The 23,706-nt window shown below is 44.7% G+C and overlaps 1 protein-coding gene across 11 annotated transcripts in view; it reads left to right on the top strand.

Annotated features, from left to right (window-relative positions):
• Window positions 1–3,465: 3,465 nt before the first annotated feature.
• Window positions 3,466–23,706, top strand: part of trim55a (tripartite motif containing 55a) — a 198,037-nt gene continuing 177,796 nt past the window's right edge. For 4 of the 11 annotated variants that reach the window (XM_070891645.1, XM_070891628.1, XM_070891652.1 and 1 more), the window contains exon 1: window positions 3,470–3,803. In XM_070891645.1, coding sequence (XP_070747746.1) covers window positions 3,639–3,803 — 165 coding nt within the window. In that variant the 5' untranslated portion in view covers window positions 3,470–3,638. Of the gene's footprint in view, window positions 3,804–23,706 lie in introns of all 11 variants that reach the window. The other 7 variants (XM_070891598.1, XM_070891582.1, XM_070891572.1 and 4 more) reach the window with 5 other exon arrangements.

Below are 23,706 nucleotides of genomic sequence, written 5' to 3'. Positions count from 1 at the left end.
AGCCCCTGTGTCTAGCTCTATTAATACTGGGATGCCATTGAGGAGCACTTTCATCATTATCGGTGGCGTCCTGGTATATGAACTGTATATGTGCTCCACATGAACTCGCTGAATTTCAGCTTCCAGCGATTTCCCCCAGTATTCATTTGGCCTCGTAGGGCTTACATCGGTCCCATCCTCCTCGTACATCAACCTGGCTGCAGGCTTCCTGCACATACGCACCAAGTGACCGCTGACGTTGCAGTTTCTGCAGGTATATTGCTGATACCTGCAAGCTCTGGCTGGGTGTTTGCCTCTACACCTCCAGCATGAGCTGGAGGCCCCATTGTTGGAAACAAAAGGTCCATTACCAGTAGATCGTCTCTGACTGTCTCTGTAACTGTCCTTAAACGCACCATTAACAGGTGGTGATGGCCCCATTACTGGCCGCATTGTCCATTGCGATGGCGTGAATCGCGTTCAGCTAGCCATTGTCTCTGTTGAATTCCCCCTTTGGGTTCGACTACATGCTGGGGCATGTCCAATTGCCCTTGCCTGCCAAGAGAACTGTGTGCCGCATTAACAATGTTGACTCCCTGGTCGTTTGCCACATTTGAACCAAGAATTTTGGCATACATCATTCTGATCTCTTCCTCCCCTGAGATAAATGTCTGGGCTATCAGATCTGCTGCTTCCAAGGTCAAGTCTTTGGTCTCAATCAGTTTCCTGAAAACCCCAGTGTGCCCGATGCCCTCAATAAAAAAAGTCTCGCAGCATCTCCGTTCTGCATGCATCTGGGAACTTACATAGGTTCGCCAGTCGCCGGAGATCTGCCATGAAGTCTGAAACGCTTTGCCCTTCTCACCGTCGGTGCATGTAAAACCGGTGTCTTGCCATGTGCATGCTGCTTGCCGGTTTAAGGTGTTCCCCGATCAACTTACTGAACTCTTCGAACTTCTTGTCCGCCGGCTTCTGTGGCGCTAGAAGGTCCTTCATCCGGGAGTACGTTTTGGATCCACAAACTGTCAGGAGATGAGCCCTGCGTTTGTCGGCCGAATCCTGTCCCAACCATTCCTTAATGACAAAACTTTGCTGTAGTCTCTCAATAAAGTCGTCCCAATCATCACCAACACAGTACCTCTCTTCTGTGCTGTTAGTGGCTATGCTCGCGTGGTTTAAATCCCAGTTTCTCGTCACCAATGATATGTCCTTAATATGCAGTATAAATGCACAAGAGGCCCATACTTGAGAGAAGGTCACTCTGTGACCAGTTACCTTTATTACCAAGACTTCAAGTGATGATGGTAGGTGGAGCTTCCCCTTTCATTCCTGAAAGTCCAGGATGGGTGTGTCTCCCACAAGTTCACCCCCTTGTGGTCAATGTTCTCAAGGTGTACAACTTAGGTCAGCTTATACATGGGTTACAATGATAGTTGAATATATGACACTTGCCACTGGACCAAGACCTTGCTCTGAGAAGCCCATGTGGTGGCTGGTATGCAACGGCCACCACACATTAACAAAATCCATGCACAGGCATCTTCCACCCTTCAGGATGTAATTTGGGACCTGGAATATTAGGTCCTTCATTGAAACACCTGTGAATTCATCCTTTTTTGGCCTGGAAGCAAGTCATCCTCGTTTTGAGGGACTGCCTATGACGATGATGACTGGCCAATATTTATCCCTCAATCAACACAACAAAAATAGTTTATCTGGTCATTGTAACATTGTTGTGTGTGGGAGTTTGCTGTGTGCAATTTGTCTGCCGTGTTTTCCACATTACAACAGTGACTACACTCCAAAAGTACTTCATTAGCTGTAAACTCTTTAAGACATTCTGTGGTCATGAAAGGCGCTACATAAATGCAAGTCTTTCTTTCATCTATAAGATGCACTGCAGTAACTCGCCACAGTTTCTTCAGCAGCACCTCCCAAACCCATGACATCTACCACCTAGAAGGACAAGGACAGCGGGAGCACCACCACCTCCACATTCCCCTCCAAGTTACACACCAACCTGACTTAGAAATATATCGCCACTCCTTCATCGTCATCAGGTCAAAATCCTGGAACTACCTCCCTAACAGCACTGTGAGAGTACCTTCACCACACGGACTGCAGCAGTTCAAGAAGGCACCTCACCACCACCTTCTCAAGGGCAATGAGGGATGGGCAATAAATGCTGGCCTTGCCAGTTCCGCCCACATCCTGGAATTAATAAAAAAACAAGTTGAGGACAAAACAAGTAGGGGTATAAATTTGTTTTGGGCAGTAGCTTCAATGAATAGGAAAACCGGACGGATGCAATACCGTTTGGCGAGTCAGTGTCGCCCGTTTTGCACTACTGCCCAAGACAAATTGATACCCGCAGACTTTGTTCAGTGGTTTCTACTTTCTTTGCAATCAAAATGTATTGATGAAAAGTTTTACTAGTCAGACAGAATGGGGTTGTGCTGGCTCATGGCCTGGGCTCATCTCTGCCACCGTCTCTATGGGCAGGAATTGACCTGTGCTGAATTTTGTGATTGCAGTCACTTCCCCTAATTTAAATAGGCTGCAGACACAGGATAAACTTGCCCAAGACCTGGGCTTTTAATACATTTAGGTACAAAATCCAGCAATGCAGCAGCTCTTAAAGGGTGCAACATGCCATAATAGAGAAAGTTGTGGTGGTGTCAAAAAAGTGGACTTATTATTCACAATGACACATGGGTAACACTGGAGGATTCTTGCAACATCAGAGCTAATGTCTTAGAAGGGATATTTTGCAAGCCAGTCAATGATGTGTACCCTCTCCAATACATGTAGAAGCAACTTCAAATCAGCAGCCACGTCTCATAAATAGATAATAACAAAACTTACTTGTGATTTGACTTTTCACAAAATGATTCGTCACAGTTTGCATATACCTTTAAAACACTTTAAAATTGAAACACTTATTCATTTTTCATTTTATAGCCAAGAAATATGCATGAAGTATTTAAATATTATTAGGAGACATTTCATTTTTTTACATTTAAACTAAAAGTGATAGTATAGTCTGCTAAATCAATGTGATAAATACTTACTACATACAGTAACTCTGCTATTTAAAACTTTTGGCTTGGCTCTAGGTTTGAGTCAGCCTGTGCAGAACTGTCAAGGTTGTTGGCACTCACTGTCATGATACCAAGAAATTTTAATAAAACACAATTTGCATATTAGTTCATTACTGTCTTGAAGGGCTGTGAATTTGGAAAAAATTATTATGTGTAGTTCTATTTGACGTTGTTTGGTTCAAATTTGGGTAAAAGAACATTTCTTTCTGAATGTCAGTGTCCAGAGAAGCAGCTGTTTTGGATGTGATTGCTGACAGGTGTAAGTTTGGGGAGAGAGAGAGCAGATAGACAGCAGCTCTGGCAGTCAGTCTCATTCAGTGTCAGTTTCATATAAGGACATAGTGATGCACAGCAAGCATAGCAACGCCTGACGTACTGCTGCTAAAAACAACATCAAACCCACCAACCCAATTCAAGGCAATGTTACCCATGCAGAAACATCAAGAAGCGTTCTAATCACAACCTTAGTCCTAGTCAGGAAGAAAAAGAGAAGCTTCTGGCAGTTTAATTTTTGAAAGTAACTTTACGAGTTAGCCCTGATCTTGGAAACTTTCTGACATGACTTCCATGGACTACAACCTTTTGTCCAATGACCGGCAAACCATGGACAACTTGGAAAAGCAGCTGATTTGCCCGATCTGTTTAGAAATGTTTTCCAAGCCAGTTGTTATTCTCCCATGTCAGCATAACTTGTGCCGGAAGTGTGCGAATGACATGTTTCAGGTAAGTTAACGATTGTTGGGACCGTGTATTAATCGCTTGAATGAGAAAGCACTAAATGAACTAATTTGTAGAGCTGTGATCACAATATGAGATTTCTATTGTTAATGTAAAGGAAAAATGGCCTCCAAGATCAGACAACGGATCATGAGGAACATTTATCCCAGCAAAGGCTGGAGTGGGGTCGAGTGTTACCCTATGTTCTGTGAAAGATTTTTTTTCTTACTTAACTTTTTCCAAGGAATTCTATGGAAAAATACCTCTCTTGTGAACATGGTTTAAGGAAGCTTTTTCAGGGAATTGGAATTGATGAGCAGTGGGGTTGGAAATTTGGGCCTGTGTTAGGGATCTATACCTTTCTTACCTTTAAACTTGATGATTCCAAAGCACTCCTGGCCGGCCTCATATCTTCCACTCTCCATAAACTTAAGCTCATCCAAAAATCTGCTGCCCCTATCCTAATTTGCACCAAGTCCTGTTCATTCGTCATCCCTGTGCTCGCTGACCTACATTGCCTCCCGGTTAAGCAACGTCTCTATTTTAAAATTCTCATTCTTGTTTTCAAAGCCCTCCTGGCCTCGCCCCATCACCATCTCTGTAACCTCCTCCAGCCCTACAACCCTCTGAGATATCTGCACTCCTCCAATTAGGGCCACTTGCACATCCCTTCGATTCTCTAGTTGAGGCCGAACCAGTGTTTTAAAGGTTCATCATAACTTCCTGGCTTTTGTACTCTATGCCTCTGTTTATGAAGCCCAGGATCCCGTATGCTTTTTTTTACTGCTTTCTCTACCATTGGCAGCCGTGCCTTCAACTGCCGAGGTCCTAAGCTCTGGAATTCCCTCCCTAAACCTCTCCGCCTCTCTACCTCTATTTCCTATTTTAAGATGGCCCTTAAAACCTAACTCATCTGACCTAATGTCCCCTTACGTGGCACAGTGTCAAAATTTGTTTGATAATGCTCCTGTGAGGTGCCTAATACGTTAAAGGCGCTATATAAATACAAGTTGTTGTTTTTATTATCAAATCTTCATTAATAATCATGGAGGTGATAAAATATATTGTATTTCACCTGATCTTAAAGCTGGACATTGAATCCCTAACACAGACCCCAAAATTCTTCAGCATTTACATTGCCTGTGCCCTCCAGTGCTGTCTGTGCCAGAGTTACTGGGTCAGTGGGAAGCACAAGCGCCATTAGAGCTGAATCTCCAGTGCCCGTCAACCCCATACTGACAAAAAATCCACTGCCACCTGCCATTAGGGAGCGGGGATTGTCCAGGCTTTCAGCTAACCCTAGCCATCTCCTCTTTCAACCCCTGTGTAAGAGGGCCGATCTATTTTCTTTTCCATTTTCTTGGGCAGAAGACAGTCCAGGTCACTTCTTTGGTCTGGAGCCTACCAGTGTGGCCCAACTGGAGGCCGGCATGACTCAACTCACCATGCATACTGATCTCTAAAGATACCAAATCCCAACCAAGTCAATGGAATGGGAACTCTGGCCATGGGGATTCACTGCCCCTGGCTCTTCCCCCTAATTACATATGCTTTGCAAGGAGCGGATATAGATTTCGCCCCTTACAAAACAAGTCGTAAACCTCCATAAATGGAGGAGACGTGGCACAGCTCGTTCTCTGCCATTTTCTGGGGGTTTCCACTGGTCTTCCACTGTAAGTGTGATATGAAACCAATGGAACCTTTGAGGAATTTTCCCCCTACTAATTTTTTAAAGAGCTTTTCAGTGCAACCGACAGCAAACCTCACCTTTCTCATTGGTTTTATACTAAACCTATTTCAGCCATTAGACCTCAAGCAGGGCCAGAGAAACTCTTATAGAATCATAGAATGGTTACAGCACAGAAAGAGGCCAGTCGGCTCGTGGAGCCCGTGCTGGATCTCTGCAAGAGCACTTCAGCTAGTCCCATTCCCCCACGATTTTCCTGTAGCCCTGCAATTTTGTTTCCTTCAGGTACTTATCCAATTCCCTTTTGAAAGACACAATTGAATCTGCCTCCACCACCCTTTCAGATTCCAGATCCTAACCACTTGCTGCGTAACAAAGTTTTTCTTCAGGTCGCCTTTGGTTCTTCTGCTAATCACCTTAAATCTGTGTCCTCTGGTTCTCGACCCTTCCGCTAATGGGAACAGTTTCTCTCTATCTACTCTGTCTAGACCCCTTCTGATTTTGAACAGCTCTATTAAATCTCTGCTCTAAGGAGAACAACCCCAGCTTCTCCAGTCTATCCATGTAACTGAAGTACTTCATCCCTGGAACCATTCTTGTAAATCATTTCTGCACCCTCTCTAAGGGTCTCTTCACCCTCTCTTCACATCCTTCCTAAAATGCAGTGCCCAGAATTGGACATAATACTCCAGTTGCGGCCGAACCAGTATTTTACAAAGGTTCATCATAACTTCCTTGCTTTTGTATTCTATGCCTCTATTTATGAAGCCCAGGATCCCGTATGCTTTTTTAATCGCTTTCTCAACCTGTCCTGCCACCTTCAACGGTTTGTGCACATATACCCCCAGGTCTCCCTGTTCATGCACCCCCTTTAGAATTGTACCGTTTATTGCCTTTCCTCGTTGTTCCTACTAAAAAGCAGCACTTTGCACTTTAATGTGTTAAATTTCATCTGTCACGTGTCCGCCCATTCCACCAGGCTGTCTATGTCTTCTTGAAGTCTACCACTATCCTCCTCACAGTTCACTATATTTCCAAGTTTTGTGTCATCTGCAATTTTTGAAATTGTGCCCTGTACACCCATGTCCAAGTCATTAATATACATCAAGGAAAGCAGTGGTCTGGGTACCGACCCCTGGGGAACACCACTGTATACCTTCCTCTAGTCCAATAATCAACCATTCACCACTACTCTCTGTTTCCTATCACTTAGTCAATTTTGTATCCATGCTGCCACTGTCCCTTTTATTCCATGGGCTTCAACTTTGCTGACAAGCCTATTATGTGGCACTTTATCAAACGCTTTTTGGATGTCCATGTACACCACAGCATTGCCAACATCAACCCTCTCTGTTACCTCATCAATAAACTCAATCAAGTTAGTTAAGCATGATTTGCCTTTAACAAGATGAAGGGATTGTCATATGAAGAAAGGTTGAGAAGGTTTAGAAAAAAGAGGTGATCTTATTGAAACATATAAGATTCTGAGGGAGCTTGACAGGGTATATGCAGAGAGGATGTTTCCCCTCATGGGGGAATCTAGAACTTGGGGGCATGGTTTCAGAATAAGGGGTCACACATTTAAGACAAAAATGAGGAGGAATTTCTTCTCTCAGAGGATCGTGAATCTTTGGAATTCTCTACCCCAGGGAGCTGTGGAGGCTGGGTCATTGAATATATTTAAGATGGAGATAGACAGATTTTTCAATGATAAGGGAGTCAAGGGTTATGGGGAGAGGGCAGGGAAGTGGAGTTGAGGCCAGGATCAGATCAGCCATGATCTTATTGAATGGCGGAGCAGGGTCGAGGTGCCAAATGGCCTACTCCTGCTCCTATTTCTTATGTTCTTATGTAATCTGTGCTGGCTTTACTTAATTAATCCATACTTGTCCATGTGACTGTTAATTTTGTCCCTGATTATCGTTTGTAAAAGCTTCCTCACTACCGAGGTTAAACTGACTGATCTGTAGTTACTGGGTTTATCCTTACATCCCTTTTTGAACAAGGGTGTAACATCTGCAATTGTCCAGTCCTCTGGCACCAGTCCCGTATTCAAGAAGGATTGGAAGATTATGGCCAGTACCTCCACAATTTCCACCTTTCCTTTCCTTAGCATCCTAGAATGCATCCCATCCAGTCCTGATGACTTATCTACTTTAAGTACAACCAACCTTTCTAGTACCTCCTCCTTATAAATTTTTTATCTCATCTAGTATCTCAACTACCTTCTCTTTCACTATAACTTTTGCAGCAGCATCTTCCTTGGTAAAGACGGATGCAAAGTACTCATTTAATATCTCAGTGATGCCCTCTGCCTCCATGCGTAGGTCTCCATTTTGGTCCCTAATTGGCCCCACCCTTCCTCCTACTACCCGTTTACTATTTATATGCCTCTACAAGACTTTTGGATTCTCTTTTATATTTGCTGCCAATCTGTTCCCATACTCTCCCTTTGCCCCTCTTATTTCCTTTTTCATTTCCCCTCTGAACTTTCTATATTCAGCCTTGTTCTCACTTGTATTCTCAACCTGACCTCTGTCATACGCCTCCTTTTTCTGCTTCATCTTACTCTCTATCTCTTTCATCATCCAGAGAGCTCTGGCTTTGGTTGTCCTACATTTCCCCCTCTTGGGAATATCCCTTGACTGTACCCGAACCATCTCTTTAAAGGCAGCCCATTGTTCGATTATATACCCCTGGGCCCACCACCTTTGTTTCAGCTCACACACCTGACACCAAACAAACACAAATATTACAGTAATAATCTATGCAGATGTCTGGAAAAGCTTCTTTGCTATAATATTAACCCCACATAAGTAATATAAGCACCTACATAATTTTACATACACATTTCCAAGACTTTTTTCCTTTTTAATTTAATTTTACTGCTATGTAACCGATATATACTATTGAAGCTTTCCTAACCTTTCTTTCCTGACTTCCTACTCCCATTATCCATTTTTGAAAGTGAGTGTAACTTTGCAAAAAGGGTACTATTTGTTTGGTCAACATCTGTCTCCAAAGGTCTGTTTTTGAGACAATCAAAAAGCATAAAATTGACAGGGTCACAGCGTAGCATCTAGTACTTGGAAGCCTCGATAACCCTAGAGTGTCCAGATAGGGAAACTTGTCTATGATGCTAATAGGATTAATACACTGATCTCTTCCTTGTCATATAATCTTTAATATTGGCGATGTTATTAAATTAATGCTTACTGGAGGCATTAAACCATTTAAAATAAATGGGTTAAAGCTTACATTAAATTAATGGAAAGAGGACTTTACATAAGCACAGTAAGTACTCATATAACTATCATACCAACAGTAATTTCTATTCCTAACACCTTTATGTTAAATGTGCATGATGGTTTTTTATTTGTATTATATGACATTTGTAGAAGCTAATGTACCAAGAGGGAGTTGTTAGCAATAGTATCAGGAATAGACCCATTCTCCTGCTGTTTGCATGTACAGTATAATGAAACTTCTTTACTTTCTATAAAAAAAATATATTAAACAAGGAACCTGAAAATGGAGGAGTGTTTCAAAGCCTGCACCAGGCCTAGGATTTGTTTAACATGAGCCAGCTCAGGAAGCTTGAACTGTATATTTCTACTCCCTGCAGTCTGACCTGCATTTCCCTGACAGTTGGCAGAGATACACTATCATGTGTATCACTCTGTCTGGAAGCCAGCAACACCAGCTTAAATGGATGTGTGCTGAGCAGAAAATCATCGTCATCATCATAGGCGGTCTCTCAAACGAGAATGACTTGCATCCACGAGTTCACAGGTGTTTTGATGAAGGATCCGATGTTTCAATTCTGAACTCCAATTGAGGGGGTGGAAGATGCCTGTGCGTGAATTTTTTTAATGTATGGTGACTGTTGCACACCAGCTTGACAGAGCTAGGTCTTAGTCCAGTGGTCCAAGACGACTGGAGACCTGCTCTGCTGCACGGACCTAGCGCACACATATCGCAGTGTGGGTTGGCCCATGCTGCCCCTGGGCCCTCGGCTCTTCTGGACCCCGTAGCCTCATCTGTCGCACCTCCGCCACGATCTCTCGCCACTCATCTGCCCCAACCTTCCCACTCCTCTGTACTTGGGCCCTGCCGATGTTCCTGCCCACGCTCCAAAATGGCGACCAGGGTTTTGATGACACCATCTCAAAATCGTCGCACACTTGGAGCAGCTCGCGCTGGAGGTTGAAGTGGTATGCTGCTCCAGCTCTTTTATAGCCCGACCTGCGGAGCGGCTCTCTCGCAGGTCGGAGGGCCACGAGTACGACTATACCCGAGTACGGGTTTGCCGAATGGCCAAATTTAGGCGGTCGTATTTTTGGGAGATTTCTACGTTTGGCGATCCGCTTTTTGGTGCTATTTCAAAACCGCCATTCTTTACCTTTGGCCAAATTTGGTAAGTATCTTTTAACGACAAAAAAGGCAAAATATCCCCCAAAAAACGTGCATTAGGCTGACCAAATTCTGGCCCTATGTGTCTTGTCCTCCTAGGGTACCAATCAGAACTCTGGTGTTACAAATAAACACGCCATGAATGTTTGCCAGGGTTCTGATGAAAGGTCACTGACCTGGATTATTAACTGTTTGTCTCTCCACAGAAGCTGCTGAGTATCTCCAGCATTTTTTGTTTTTATTTCAGATTTCCAGCATCCACATTATTTTGCCTTTGCATCAACAATTTAAATTGAGTGGATAGGCAAAGTATGTAAGTCAGAAAATAGAGTTCTCTGGAGTGCCTCTGAGAGAGACAGCTTTATATATTTATAAAAAATAAATTAATTCCTTTACTAATGTTAATCCAATCTGAAATTCTAGCAATGTTTTATTAGTTAATTTATTCAATTTAATTCCAGTGTAAATGGACATTTTTGTAGTTTGTATGTTATATATTCCACAAGCTCTCTTCATGTTTGCAAAAATAATCTGACATTGGAAAGGCCAGATAAAGTACTGTTCAAATTTTTAAAAAGACCACCACTGTTTTCTGTATTTATTAGCTCATTATTACCCTCATTTCTGAGTTAGAAGATTGTAGATTGAAGCCTCACTCCAGGACTTGAACATATAATCTAAACTGACTGACACCCTATTCACAGTTGACTCCTATTCACAGTTGACAGAGTGCTGCATTACCAGATAGGCCATCTTTAGCATGAGACATTAAACCCAGCACAATCTTTCTGTTCAGCTGGCTGTAAAAGATCACCTACACTGCTATTTGAAGAGCGAAGAGTTCTCCTGGTTGCCTGGTCAACATTCCTCCATGAAAAGCATCACCAAAACTGATTAACTGCTCATTCATCTAATTTGTGAGATCTTGCTGAGTATAAATGGGCTGCTATGTTTGCCTACATAATAATAGTGACTACACTTCGAAAGTAATACTTTGGAATGTGATAAGGTGCTTTATAAATGCAAATTATTTCTTTATACCTATATTTTAAACTAAAGATTATGGTGGCTAATTTTCCAGCCCCTGCCTAAATACTGGACAGGAGCATCGCACCTGAAGTATGCTCTTCTGTTCAGGCCCAGGAATTCTGGTATTTCGTGCCCCTGGGGCACTTGGGTGCAGACATGGCCCTTGACTGGGTCTAGCTTCTAAGGATTGAATGCAAATGTAAGGGTAGTTGCAGGTGTTCAGCTGTGAATCAAACCTCCAAGATTGGGTCTTTTGGCTCCTGCTCTACTGGTTGGGAGGGGGAGGGTGGAGTGGGTTCTCAAAAATCAAGCAGAAACTTACCTTCTTGTCTTATACTTGCCCCTGATACCACCCCACCCCCACCGCCCCAGACTCTCCAATTGGCATAAGTCCAAGGCCAGACCATATGATTATGTTTCACTGGGAACCCAGTTAATCTTATCCTAGCAAAATGAGGTTGAAGACTGGGAATGGCCCCTTTCACCTCATTTGAATGCCTGCAATGGGCCTAGCTCTGCCCTGAAATCCCAGGGCAACATATAGTTGGGCAGGGATCTGGCGAAATACAACTCTATCCCTTTTTCATCACCTTTTCCCCTAAGGAAATAAATGTTCCTCAGGGGCAAAGCAAAGGGAGACAAATTGGCTCTGATATTTTACTATCAGGACCAAAAAGTAACTAACCTGTCATATGTAGAATTTTTCTGGGGTGTAAAAGCAAGGACTGGAACACTTCACACTTCTGTACCCTTTGCTGAGATACTGGAAGACTGGTGTGATTAGGACTGGTTGACCAAGCATTTAATTAAAAGCATCCTTGAAGTGCTAACATAAACAGTCCTCTCTGTCCTCCACTTGCCCCATATGGCCATGTTGGGTCAAATCACCCGCCTTCACTCCATCCCCACATTTCTTCTTGTGATCAAATCATCCTGAAACATTCAAACGAAGGTGCAATCAGTCTCTTTCTCTACTCCATGTCTGTCCCTGCAACAAAGTTTGCTTCCCTGGTGCTTTCGCTTGGTGAAAGGTTTGGATGTTTATTGTCTACTTCCTAACCTTCTGTTCCTTCTAAGTGCCATCTCACTGAGAGAAGCAGGTTTAGTGTCACAATGCTGTTCACAAAGGGGACCCTTCTACTCAGCTGTGGCAAATGGCCCCTTTCTGTTGGGTCATGAAATGGCCCTTCTATCACTGCCTCTGCACTGGTTGGCCGCTGCTGACCCCTCTTCTGCGATCTTCTCAGACAACCAACTCTGTGGGCTGAAATTCTTCCATCTCTCCTCCTGCCATAAGCCAGCTCTTAGCTTGTGGATGACCAGTAATCAGCATTAGTCCTTTGCCCATCCCTGAAGAACACAGCGCCTACAATTATGATGCTCTTAAGCCAATCTCCTGGCCGCTGTAGATCAGAAGTGAGAGCCACCTGCAAATTGAAGCTCAGGCTCTCAACAACAGACATAGTCTTTGGGAGCAAAACTGCATCAGCACTTGGGCTCTCAATCCTTTGGAGGCTCCTTAACAGGATGCCCTGGAATTACCATTCACTCCATTGTGCACAGCAGGTTCATGAAACCCTTTAATATGCCTACACAGATGTTGGAGCAGCATTGCTATATATTCTACAACATCCCATGCAGGGATCGCAAGATTCTCAAAGACTTAATAAGGAGTTTTATGCTAATTAATGCATACAGCCTGGTATGCAATCCCTATAAGGTACAAATCAGTGGATCCTGCAACATTTGTCCATATGTCTATAACCCTGCTATCTGTTACCACCTCCACTTGCTTCTCCTCGCTGGTACTTGGTGCATTATCCAGTGCTCTATCCTGACTCCCCTATGTAATTCCCACAAAGTGAATGTATCTGGGCTGATGCTTGCAGGGTCTGGACTACTTGACAGAGTGTTCATCAGATGGATATGTTTCCTGCTCCTCCCCCGGTGTCAGCTTCCTCACCTTGGAAAATTTCCTGAGGTCATTTTCCGAGTCTCCCCTACAGGTAGGAAACCCGTCCACCACAGCACTGGAAATTCGTGGACAACTTGCCCCTGATTTTCTGCAACCCCACCCCCGCACGTACGTGGAAAATTAATCCAATTCTGTTCTCTGTATAAACTTAAAGCTAAAAAGGTTCAATCTTAAAAGCCTGAGTAGTGCCACTTCATCTAGTTTTTAAGGATCTTCTTTGCTTCTGACATTCAAGCTGGTTTGGTGTGTTAACTGAGCCAGGAAGACGCTTGTTTCAGAGGTAAAAACATCATTCCATGAATTATCCAATGTGGACCTGAGATGTCAGAGAATGGGCTAAACTTTCCTTTCGTTTTCGGCGGGTTCTCGGTGATTTTCTTGGCGGTACAGCTGCTTTTCCGCCCAGCGAAAGTTTCTCCCTTTGTTTTTCAATGGTATCACCCAAATCTGAAAATGCTCGCCAGGACCAAACTGCCGACGTGCACCGGCAAGAAAATTGCCAGGGTGTAAGTTTTGTCTCAACAGATGCCCGTCCAGATCGCTGAGGGTAGATGAGTACTCTGCAAAAAAAGGTAAGTTAAAGGTTCGTTATTTTTTAAAATTGTACAATGGTGATTTGGTGCAAAAATGTCTTGGGAATGTTTTTTTTAACTTTTTTAATGACATTTTTTTTTTTTAAAGTCCCCCCCCCCCACCCCCCCAGGCCCAACCACAGCCTTGGACTAAATTTTTTTTAAACTGCCCGTTTTACTTAGTTTCCCCTTAACCGCTGAGAAAACCGCCAAGAATAATGGTGCAAGATCCATTTTCTTGCCGGGCGATTAGTTTTAACTTAAAAGTGGAAATTTTCGCCAGCGATACTTACCAAACGTTAGCGGTTTTTCTGGGCGGGCAATCGGGCGTTGAGGGGCTCTGGGGAAAGTCTAGCTCATAGTGCATTATTGGAATGGCCCATGATTTTCTGAACATTAAAATTAATGAAAGAATGTTTTTATTTAAGATATGCTGAATGAAAGCAAGATAAACACTCATTGATATATCGCACCTCACTATCACATCGTGTTTTACAACCAATGAATTACTTTTGAAGTCTAGTCACTATTTTTCTGTGGACAAATGGACCAACTTGCTGTATATATTTGCAAGCATTGTATAATCTGTATCATATCCTGACAATGAGCTCCCACAAACAGCAACAATGATAAATGACCAGTTAATTTGTTTTCAATGCAATAGTTGAGAGATGAAAGTTATGTGCCAGCTGATGATTTCCTGACGTGCACTCTCTGGGAACGTCCCTACATGTCGGCAGTACCTGGTTATGGAATCAGCCCATTGTGCACACGCTGGCCCTGAATTTCCTTGGCCTTTTGCCGTTGTAACTTCGCCGGAAGTGTGGCAGGAATCGTGCGTAAGCAGAATTTCCGCTGCACTTTCAGCGATGCCACGGCAGAATGTCCTTATTCTTGCTTGTCTTTCCACCGCCTACTTTGGAGGTCATTTTTGCTTCACTATACTTTTTCAAAACCATCAAGAATCAGAAAAAAATATGCCACTAATTTAAATTATACTTCATTAAATAGTCATTTTATAACTTAATGGCACGGAATCTCCTTGGACTTAAGCTGTTGTGCCACATTTACGGCAAAGTTATAGCCGTGCGGCAGCAGAAGGTTCAAGGAGAGCCAAGGACAATAATTTCAATAGTAAATGTGACAGCTGGAGTGTTTTATTTGTTCATTTTAAAAGAGGCATTTTTTAAAAAGTTGTATAAAGTTTAGAGTCAGGATATGTTACAGATTACATGCTATTTGCAAATATATACGTTGAACAGTTGTGCATACTTGAACATAGTTATATTTCTTCCTTAGCTGGAGGCTTAGCTCATGCAAGGGTGCGTGAGGAGGTACAGTAATTAGAATAAAGGTACTACATAATGTTAGTCGTGTTTGTCTTTATAAAGACAGGTAACTTACTGACGACAGGAATAGTTATAGTTTCTTTCAGTTTCAGCAGCCCTTCTTCTGATAAAAAAAACCTCCCAGTTCCCCCTCTAGTGTCCAGATGAGAGAGATACACCGATGAATGCACTAGGCTGAGTTTAAACTAGACTTTGCAAAACATAAGGAAATAAGCAAACTTTTAAATAACATAGTCCTTCAGGTACAGCAAGGGTCAAGGAGAACGCGAGTAGGAGGTGGTTGATCTGGATATTAATCGTGGTATCATCTGATTCAGAAGAACTAAAATCAGCATTGGGCCTGATCTGTATAAATTGTTGGGATTTTAGCAATGCTAATACTTAAAGAAAGATGCATTGCTGGTCATTTAATAGCCACTTCTTTGAGAAGTTATACTAGAAATTGATTTTACTAAAAGAAAGAACTTACATTTATAAAACATCTTTCATGACCTCAGGATGTCCCAAAGTGCTTCATAGTCAATTAAGTATTTTTGAAGTGTCATCACTGTTGTAATGTAGGGAATGTGCCAGCCAAAATTACACACAGCAAGGTCCCATAAACAACAATGAGATAAATGATCAGTGTTTTAGTGATGTTGGCTGAGATATAAATTTTATGGAATGACTAGTTCTAACCCTTTTCTCATCCTTCTGCGCCTCCTCCGGACCCCGCCGCCGCTCAAAATCGGAACTGAAAGTGGGGCTGGTTATTCTTCAATTGCCCACATTGTGCGACTGAGCCGCAAGCAGCTGAGCCTCCGACCGGGAGGGCGGGAGGGAGAGACTGGGGGAGGGGGAGAGGGAGAGGGGGGAGAGAGAGATAGGGGGGAGGGGAGAGAGATAGGGGGGAGAGAGAGACTGGGGGAAAGGGGGGAGAGAGAGACTGGGGGAGGGGGAGAGGGAGAGGAGGGAGAGAGAGATAGGGGGGAGGGGAGAGAGATAGGGGGGAGAGAGAGACTGGGGAAGAGGGGGGAGAGAGAGACTGGGGGAGAGGGGGGAGAGAGAGACTGGGGGAGGGAGAGGGGAGGGGGGAGAGAGAGACTGGGGAGGGAGAGGGGGGAGAGAGAGAGAGAGGGAGGGGGGGGGAGAGAGAGAGGGAGGGGGGAGAGAGAGGGAGGGGGGAGAGAGGGAGGGGGGAGAGAGTGGGAGAGAGACTGGGGGAGAGGGGGGAGAGAGAGACTGGGGGAGGGAGAGGGGGGAGAGAGAGACGGGGGGAGGGAGAGGGGGGAGAGAGAGACTGGGGGAGGGAGAGGGGAGAGAGAGATGGGGAGGGGGAGAGAGAAAGACTGGGGGAGGGAGAGGGGGGAGAGAGACTGGGGGAGGGAGAGGGGGGAGAGAGAGACTGGGGGAGGGAGAGATAGGGGGGAGGGGAGAGAGAGATAGGGGGAAGGGGGAGAGAGAGGGGGGGAGGGGAGAGAGAGAGGGAGGGGGAGAAAGAGAGACTGGGGGGGAGGGAGAGCGAGGGGGAGAGAGAGAGACTGGGGGAGGGAGAGGGGGGAGAGAGAGACTGGGGGAGGGAGAGGGGGGATAGAGAGACTGGGGGAGAAATGGAGGGGGAGAGAGTGGGGGGAGGAGGGAGAAATGGAGGGGGAGAGAGAGGGGGAGAGAGAAAGGGGGAGAGAGCGAGAGAGGGGGGAGAGGGAGGGGGGAGAGAGAGAGAGAGAGACTGCGGGAGAGAGAGAGAGAGAGAGAGGGGGGGCGAGAGAGAGAGGGGGGGGCGGCGAGAGAGAGGGGGGGAGGGGCGAGAGAGAGGGAGGGAGAGAGGGAGAGAGAGGGCAGATGGGGCTTATTTTACAATCTGGTGGGGTGGGTTCTGATCCCAGGGGGAGTCCGATAACCGACCTGGGGAGGTCTTTGTAGGGGGAGTGGTCTGATGGGGTGGAGGTTGCTTGGGGGGAAATATCCCTGCTCCTCCTGGCCCACAAATAGTCCCCAAAGCTGTCCTCGTCTCCCTTCAGTTGCCAAGTTTAGGGTGAAAGTAGCGCGAAAGTGCAGCGAATGAGGATACAGGGCCAGAAGAGCCGAGGGCCCAGAGGCAGCACAGGCCAGCCCACACTGTGATATATGTGTGCACTAGGTCCGTGCAGCAGAGCAGGTCTCCTGTCGTCCTGGTTCAACCCTTGTCACTGGATAAAAGCCTAGTTCTGTCGAGCCCATGTGGTAGCTGATGTGCAAAGGTTACCACACATTTAAAAAATCCACACACAGGCATCTTCCACAACCTCAATTGGAGGTCAGGACTGGAACGTCAGGCCCTTCATTGAAACATCTGTGAACTCTTGTGGAAGCAAGTCATCCTCGTTCGAAGGACCGCCTATGATGTTCTGGGAAATCCAGCTGGCCACTGTAAAACATGCAAAGCATGGTTTATTCAGAGGCTGCTAGCCTTATTAAAATATTTAACTTGCCAACCTGCTTCCTGGGAGCAGGTTGGCTGCCTGCCCCTTGTCCCACCTCCGTTAAACCCGGGAGTGGGCGGTTGGAGGCGTGTTGGGGTTGGCTTTCAGATTTTTAACATTTTAACCGCTGACCCCAACCCAACCCACCTGTTTTTGGGTTCTAAAATTCAGCCGTTTGTCTTTGAAATTCAGTGGGGGTGGGGCACTCCCTAGTATAAATGGTGGGATACGCCCACCTAGCACCTTCGGTATTGATCTCTTTGAAGATTATACGGTCAGGGAAGTTGGGAGGTCCCTTAATTATCAATAGCAGGCACCTACACCATTAAGGGTGTATCTAGGTCATCTGCCTTGTTCCAGAGGCTGCACACTGCACTGCAAGTTACCAGTCCAGGATTTTCTGCACCCCTCCCCCTCCCAACCTGAGAAACATCTGACAATTTTTAAGGAGGGGCCAAAAATTCAAAATATTTATATCGATCTTCCGAGGTTCAGGACGCATTGTATGTCTGACCCACTAGTTGGCCCCCACATTTACTGTTCAGTGGTCTGGTACACCTGGTTTCACCAGGCATACCACTACTATTGATCTGCTGGGCCTCTGTATGGAAATGGACCTGAAAACTCCTGGTGTTGACAATCTTTGCCTTCCCCTGCCCCCACGGGTCTCTGCCCTCCTCCCAGCCTCCTATGTTGTTGGCCATGTTTGGGGTGGGCAAAGATTCTGCCCCATGTCAGACCATGATGTATGGCTGGGTCTTGGCATACCCAGGTCATGCCTTGAATTCTTTGACTAACTTGTCAGGTTGTACATTGAACTATCTCTGCTACTACAGATGCACTAAACGTTAGACTTTTGTATCGATTCAGACCAATGGGGGTAATTTTAACTTTTATTGCTGGGCAAGAAACGAGTGATCGCAAATCCATTGGGGATAAAAAAAACATCGGGGGAGGTGTAAGATGGTCTGCTGATTCATTAAAGTTATTCCCATAATGTGAGTTGCAAACATTGTAATCTAGCTATTCTCCTCCAGCTGGTTTCAGGTGCTGGTCCAACTTTGAGGAAACACATGCTTCCACAAGAGTTCACAGATGTTACCTCTTTGATAATCTCACCCAGGGTTGAAGTATTATATTGTTCTCTCTTAAATGGTATGTTTGCTGTTAACTTATTGACATAAAGGTGTATATTGTTAAGATTCTTGAGCTTGGAGATCCAAGATGTGGTATCATATGCAACTTAATTATACCGCCATCCTCCAACATGTCTAGCCTGCCTCAACTTTCTTCCGTAGAGGATATGGTATCGTGTAATGACACTGGAGTAACAGGAATAACAGAGTGGTCGGTATGCGCTTTGACTTTAATGGCCTTCAGCTTGACTATACCATCAAATACTTGAGTGCATTCACTGCAAATAGCATCTTATGATGTTGGTATATTGATGCTCCATGCTGCTGAGGGTAGACTAATGAATTGTATTGTTGAGCTGTATGTTGACCAGATAGATACATACACATTCCCTTCACAACAAACACATCAGCAGAACCTGCTTGCTTGTCAGGTATCAAATGGAAATAATTGGGTCTGCCCATAGTGGAGCTTCATTTGAGATTCAGAATCAGCAACAATTGATTGGTAACTGGATTCGTCGATAACATTCTGTCGACACACAGAAACTACAATAATTTAAATTGGTAGCTGTTAAAAATATACTACTGATATTGATTAATTGCTGATTATTGAATTGATGGTATACTGTTCTGATATGGTGAATAAAGATGCACCATCACCTCCAGAGCTGCATACGCTAGGTTCTGTGTCAATAACTTGCTGCATATTGTGCAGTTATTACAGGCTATATTTTAGTGAATATACATCTAGCCCTCTAAGTTTTATTGGATGTTTTTGTCACGGTTTAGAGCTGAATGACTGACAGCATTAAGAGAAATAATTTTGTTTCCTGCAAGCTTTGACCGTCTTTGCCCTATGTTGGCCAGTTATCAGAATGGGGGTAATTTCCACTGCAACAATAATACATGTGGTTTGAAGTGAGCTGGTTTGACTGTGGTTTCGTCTTGGCAACAACAACAACAACTTGTAATTATATAGCGCCTTTAACATAATTAAAGTCCCCAGGCACCTCACAGGAGTGTTATCAAATAAAATTTGACGCTGAGCCACATGAGATATTAGGGCAGAAAGAGGTAGGTTTTATGAATTGTCTTAAAGGAGGACAGTGAGGTAAAGAGGCGGAGAGGTTTAGGGAGGGAATTACAGAGCTGAGGGCCTCAGCAGCTGAATGCATGGCCGCCAGTGGTGGCGTGATTAAAATTGTGGATGTGCAAGAGGCCAGAATTGGAGGAGCGCAGATATCTCAGAGGGTTGCAGGGCTGGAGGAGGTTACACAGACAAGGGAAGGATGACGCCATGGAGGGATTTGAAAACAAGGATGAGAATTTTAAAATGGAGGTGTTGCTTAACCAATGTAGGTCAGTGAGCACAGGGGTGGAGGGTGAATGCGACGATGCAAGTTAGGACTCGGGCAGTAGAGTTTTGGATGACCTCAAGTTTATGTAGGGTGGAAGCTGGGAGGCTGACCAGGAGTGCGTTGGAATAGTAGAGTCGAGAGGTAACAAAGGCATTGACGAGGATTTCAGCAGCAGATGAGCAGAGGCGGTGGCCGAGTCAGGCGATGTTACAAAAGTGGAAATAGACTGCCTTCGTGATGATGCGGATATATGGTTGGAAGCTCATTTCGGGGTCAAATGCAACATCAAGGTTGTGAACACTGTGGTTCAGCCTCAGACAATTGCCAAGCAGAGGGATGGTGTCGGTGGCTAGGGAACGCAGTTTGTGGTGAGAACCGAAGAAATTGGTTTTGGTCTTCCCAATATTTAGTTGGAGGTAATTTCTGATCATCCAGTCCTGAATGTCGGACAAGCAGTCAGACAACTTAGACAGTGGAGAGGTTGGCAGAATGGTGGTGACATAGAACTGGGTGTTGTCCGCATACATGTGGAAACTGACAGTGTTTTTGGATGATGTCGCCGAGGGGCAACATGCAGATGAGAAATAGGAGGGGGCCAAGGATAGATCCCTGCAGGACACCAGCAATGTTCCCTATAAGCCGTGCTTACTTCTGTTTCTTTTACTGCATGGTCCCTTTACATTTCTGTGCATTCACTTAAAATGGAAAGGGGCTATACATAGAAACATAGAAACATAGAAAATAGGTGCAGGAGTAGGTCATTCAGCCCTTCGAGCCTGCACTACCATTCAATAAGATCATGGCTGATCATTCACCTCAGTACCCCTTTCATGCTTTCTCTCCATACCCCTTGATCCCTTAGCCGTCAGGGCCATATCTAACTCTCTCTTGAATATATCCAATGAACTGGCATCAACAACTCTCTGCGTCAGGGAATTCCACAGGTTAACAACTCTCTGAGTGAAGAAGTTTCTCCTCATCTCAGTCCTAAATGGCCTTCTCCTTATTCTAAGACTATGTCCCCTGGTTCTGGACTTCCCCAACATCGGGAACATTCTACCCGCATCTAACCTGTCCAATCCCGTCAGAATCTTATATGTTTCTATGAGATCCCCTCTCATCCTTCTAAACTCCAATGTATTAAGGCCCAGTGGATCCAGTCTCTCCTCATATGTCAGTCCTGCCATCCCGGGAATCTGTCTGGTGAACCTTTGCTGCACTTCCTCAATAGCAAGAACGTCCTTCCTCAGATTAGGAAACCAAAACTGAACACAATATTCCAGGTGAGGCCTCACCAAGGCCCTGTACAACTGCAGTATGACCTCCCTGCTCCTATACTCAAATCCTCTAGCTATGAAGGCCAAAATACCATTTGCCTTCTTCACCGCCTGCTGTGCCTGTATGCTAACCTTCAATGACTGATGAACCATGATACCCAGGTCTCGTTGCACCTCCCCTTTTCCTAATCTGCTGCCATTCAGATAATATTCTGTCTTCGCATTTTTGCCCCCAAAGTGGATAACCTCACATTTATCCACATTATACTGCATCTGCCATGCATTTTCCCACTCACCTAACCTGTCCAAGTCACTCTGCAGCCTCCTAGCGTCCCCCTCACAGCTCACACCGCCACCCAGTTTAGTGTCATCTGCAAACTTGAAGATATTACACTCAATTCCTTCATCCAAATCATTGCTATATATTGTAAATAGCTGGGGTCCCAGCACTGAGCCCTGCGGCACTCCACTAGTCACTGCCTGCCATTCTGAAAAGGACCCGTTTATCCCGACTCTCTGCCAACCAGTTCTCTGTCCACGTCAGTATATTACCCCCAATACCATGTGCTTTAATTTTACACACCAATCTCTTGTGTGGGACCTTGTCAAAAGCCTTTTGAAAGTCCAAATACACCACATCCACTGGTTCTCCCTTGTCCACTCTACTAGTTACATCCTCAAAAAATTCTAGAAGATTTGTCAAGCATGATTTCCCCTTCATAAATCCATGCTGACTTGGACCGATCCTGTCACTGCTTTCCAAATGCGCTGCTATTTCATCATTAATAATTGATTCCAACATTTTCCCCACTAATGATGTCAGGCTAACCGGTCTATAATTACCTGCTTTCTCTCTCCCTCCCTTTTTAAAAAGTGGTGTTACATTAGCTACCCTCCAGTCCATAGGAACTGATCCAGAGTCGATAGACTGTTGGAAAATGATCACCAGTGCATCCACTATTTCTAGGGCCACTTCCTTAAGTCTGCATCCCAGAGTACTATCAGGCCAAGGGGATTTATCGACCTTCAATCCCATCAATTTCCCTAACACAATTTCCCGTCTAATAAGGATATCCTTCAGTTCCTCCTTCTCACTAGATACTTGGTTCCCTAGTATTTCCGGAAGGTTATTTGTGTCTCCCTTCGTGAAGATAGAACCAAAGTATTTGTTCAATTGGTCTGCCATTTCTTTGTTCCCCATTATAAATTCACCTGAATCCAACTGCAAGGGACCTACGTTTGTCTTCACTAATCTCTTCACATATCTATAGAAACTTTTGCAGTCAGTTTTTATGTTCCCGGCAAGCTTCTTCTCGTACTCTATTTCCCCCCTCTTAATTAAACCCTTTGTCCTCTTCTGCTGAATTCTAAATTTCTCCCAGTCCTCAGGTTTGTTGCTTTTCCTCGCCAATTTATATGCCTCTTCCTTGGATTTACTATCCTTAATTTACCTTGTTAGCCACGGTTGAGCCACCTTCCCCATTTTATTTTTTACTCCAGAGAGGGATGTACAATTGCGGAAGTTCATCTATGTGATCTTTAAATGTTTGCCATTGCCTATCCACCGTCAACCCTTTAAGTATCATTTGCCAGTCTACTCTAGCTAATTCACGCCTCAAACCATCGAAGTTACCTTTCCTTAAGTTCAGGACCCTAGTTTCTGAATTAACTGTGTCACTCTCCATCTTAATAAAGAATTCTACCATATTATGGTCACTCTTCCCCACGGGGCCTCGCACAACAAGATTGCTAATTAGTCCTTTCTCATTACACATCACCCAGTCTAGGATGGCCAGCTCCCTAGTTGGTTCCTCGACATATTGGTCCAGAAAACCATCCCTAATACACTCCAGAAAATCCTCCTCCACTGCATTGCTACCAGTTTGGTTAGCCCAATCAATATGTGGATTAAAGTCACCCATGATAACTGCTGTACCTTTATTGCATGCATCCCTAATTTCTTGTTTGGTGCTGTCCCCAACCTTACTACTACTGTTTGGTGGTCTGTACACAATTCCCACTAGCGTTTTCTGCCCCTTGGTATTCCGTAGTTCCACCGATACCGATTCCACATCATCCAAGCTAATGTCTTTCTTACTATTGGATTAATTTCCTCTTTAACCAGCAATGCCACCCCGCCTCCTTTTCCTTTCTGTCTATCCTTCCTAAATGTTGAATACCCCTGGATGTTGAGTTCCCAGCCTTGGTCACCCTGGAGGGCAGAGAAACCTAAGGCCATGTCTCCGTGATGCCAATTACATCATACCCGTTAACTGCTATCTGCGCAGTTAATTCGTCCACCTTATTCCGAATACTCCTCGCATTGAGGCACAGAGCCTTCAGGCTTGCCTTTCTAACACACTTTGCCCCTTTAGAATTTTGCTGTAATGTGGCCCTTTTTGCTTTTTACCTTTGGTTTCTCTGCCCTCCACTTTTACTTTTCTTCTTTCTATCTTTTGCTTCTGCCCCCATTCTACTTCCCTCTGTCTCCCTGCATAGGTTCCCATCCCCCGGCCATATTAGTTTAACTCCTCCCCAACAGCACCAGCGAACACTCACCCTGGTTCCGGTCCTGCCCAGGTGCAGACCATCCGTTTTGTACTGGTCCCACCTCCCCCAGAACCGGTTCCAATGTCCCAGGAATTTGAATCCCTCCCTTGTGCACCACTCCT

Source organism: Pristiophorus japonicus, chromosome 1, assembly GCF_044704955.1.
Source record: "Pristiophorus japonicus isolate sPriJap1 chromosome 1, sPriJap1.hap1, whole genome shotgun sequence".
Lineage (NCBI taxonomy): Eukaryota > Metazoa > Chordata > Chondrichthyes > Pristiophoridae > Pristiophorus > Pristiophorus japonicus.
The sequence above is the reverse complement of the archived record's forward strand: the minus strand, read 5'-3'. Positions and strand labels throughout refer to the sequence as shown.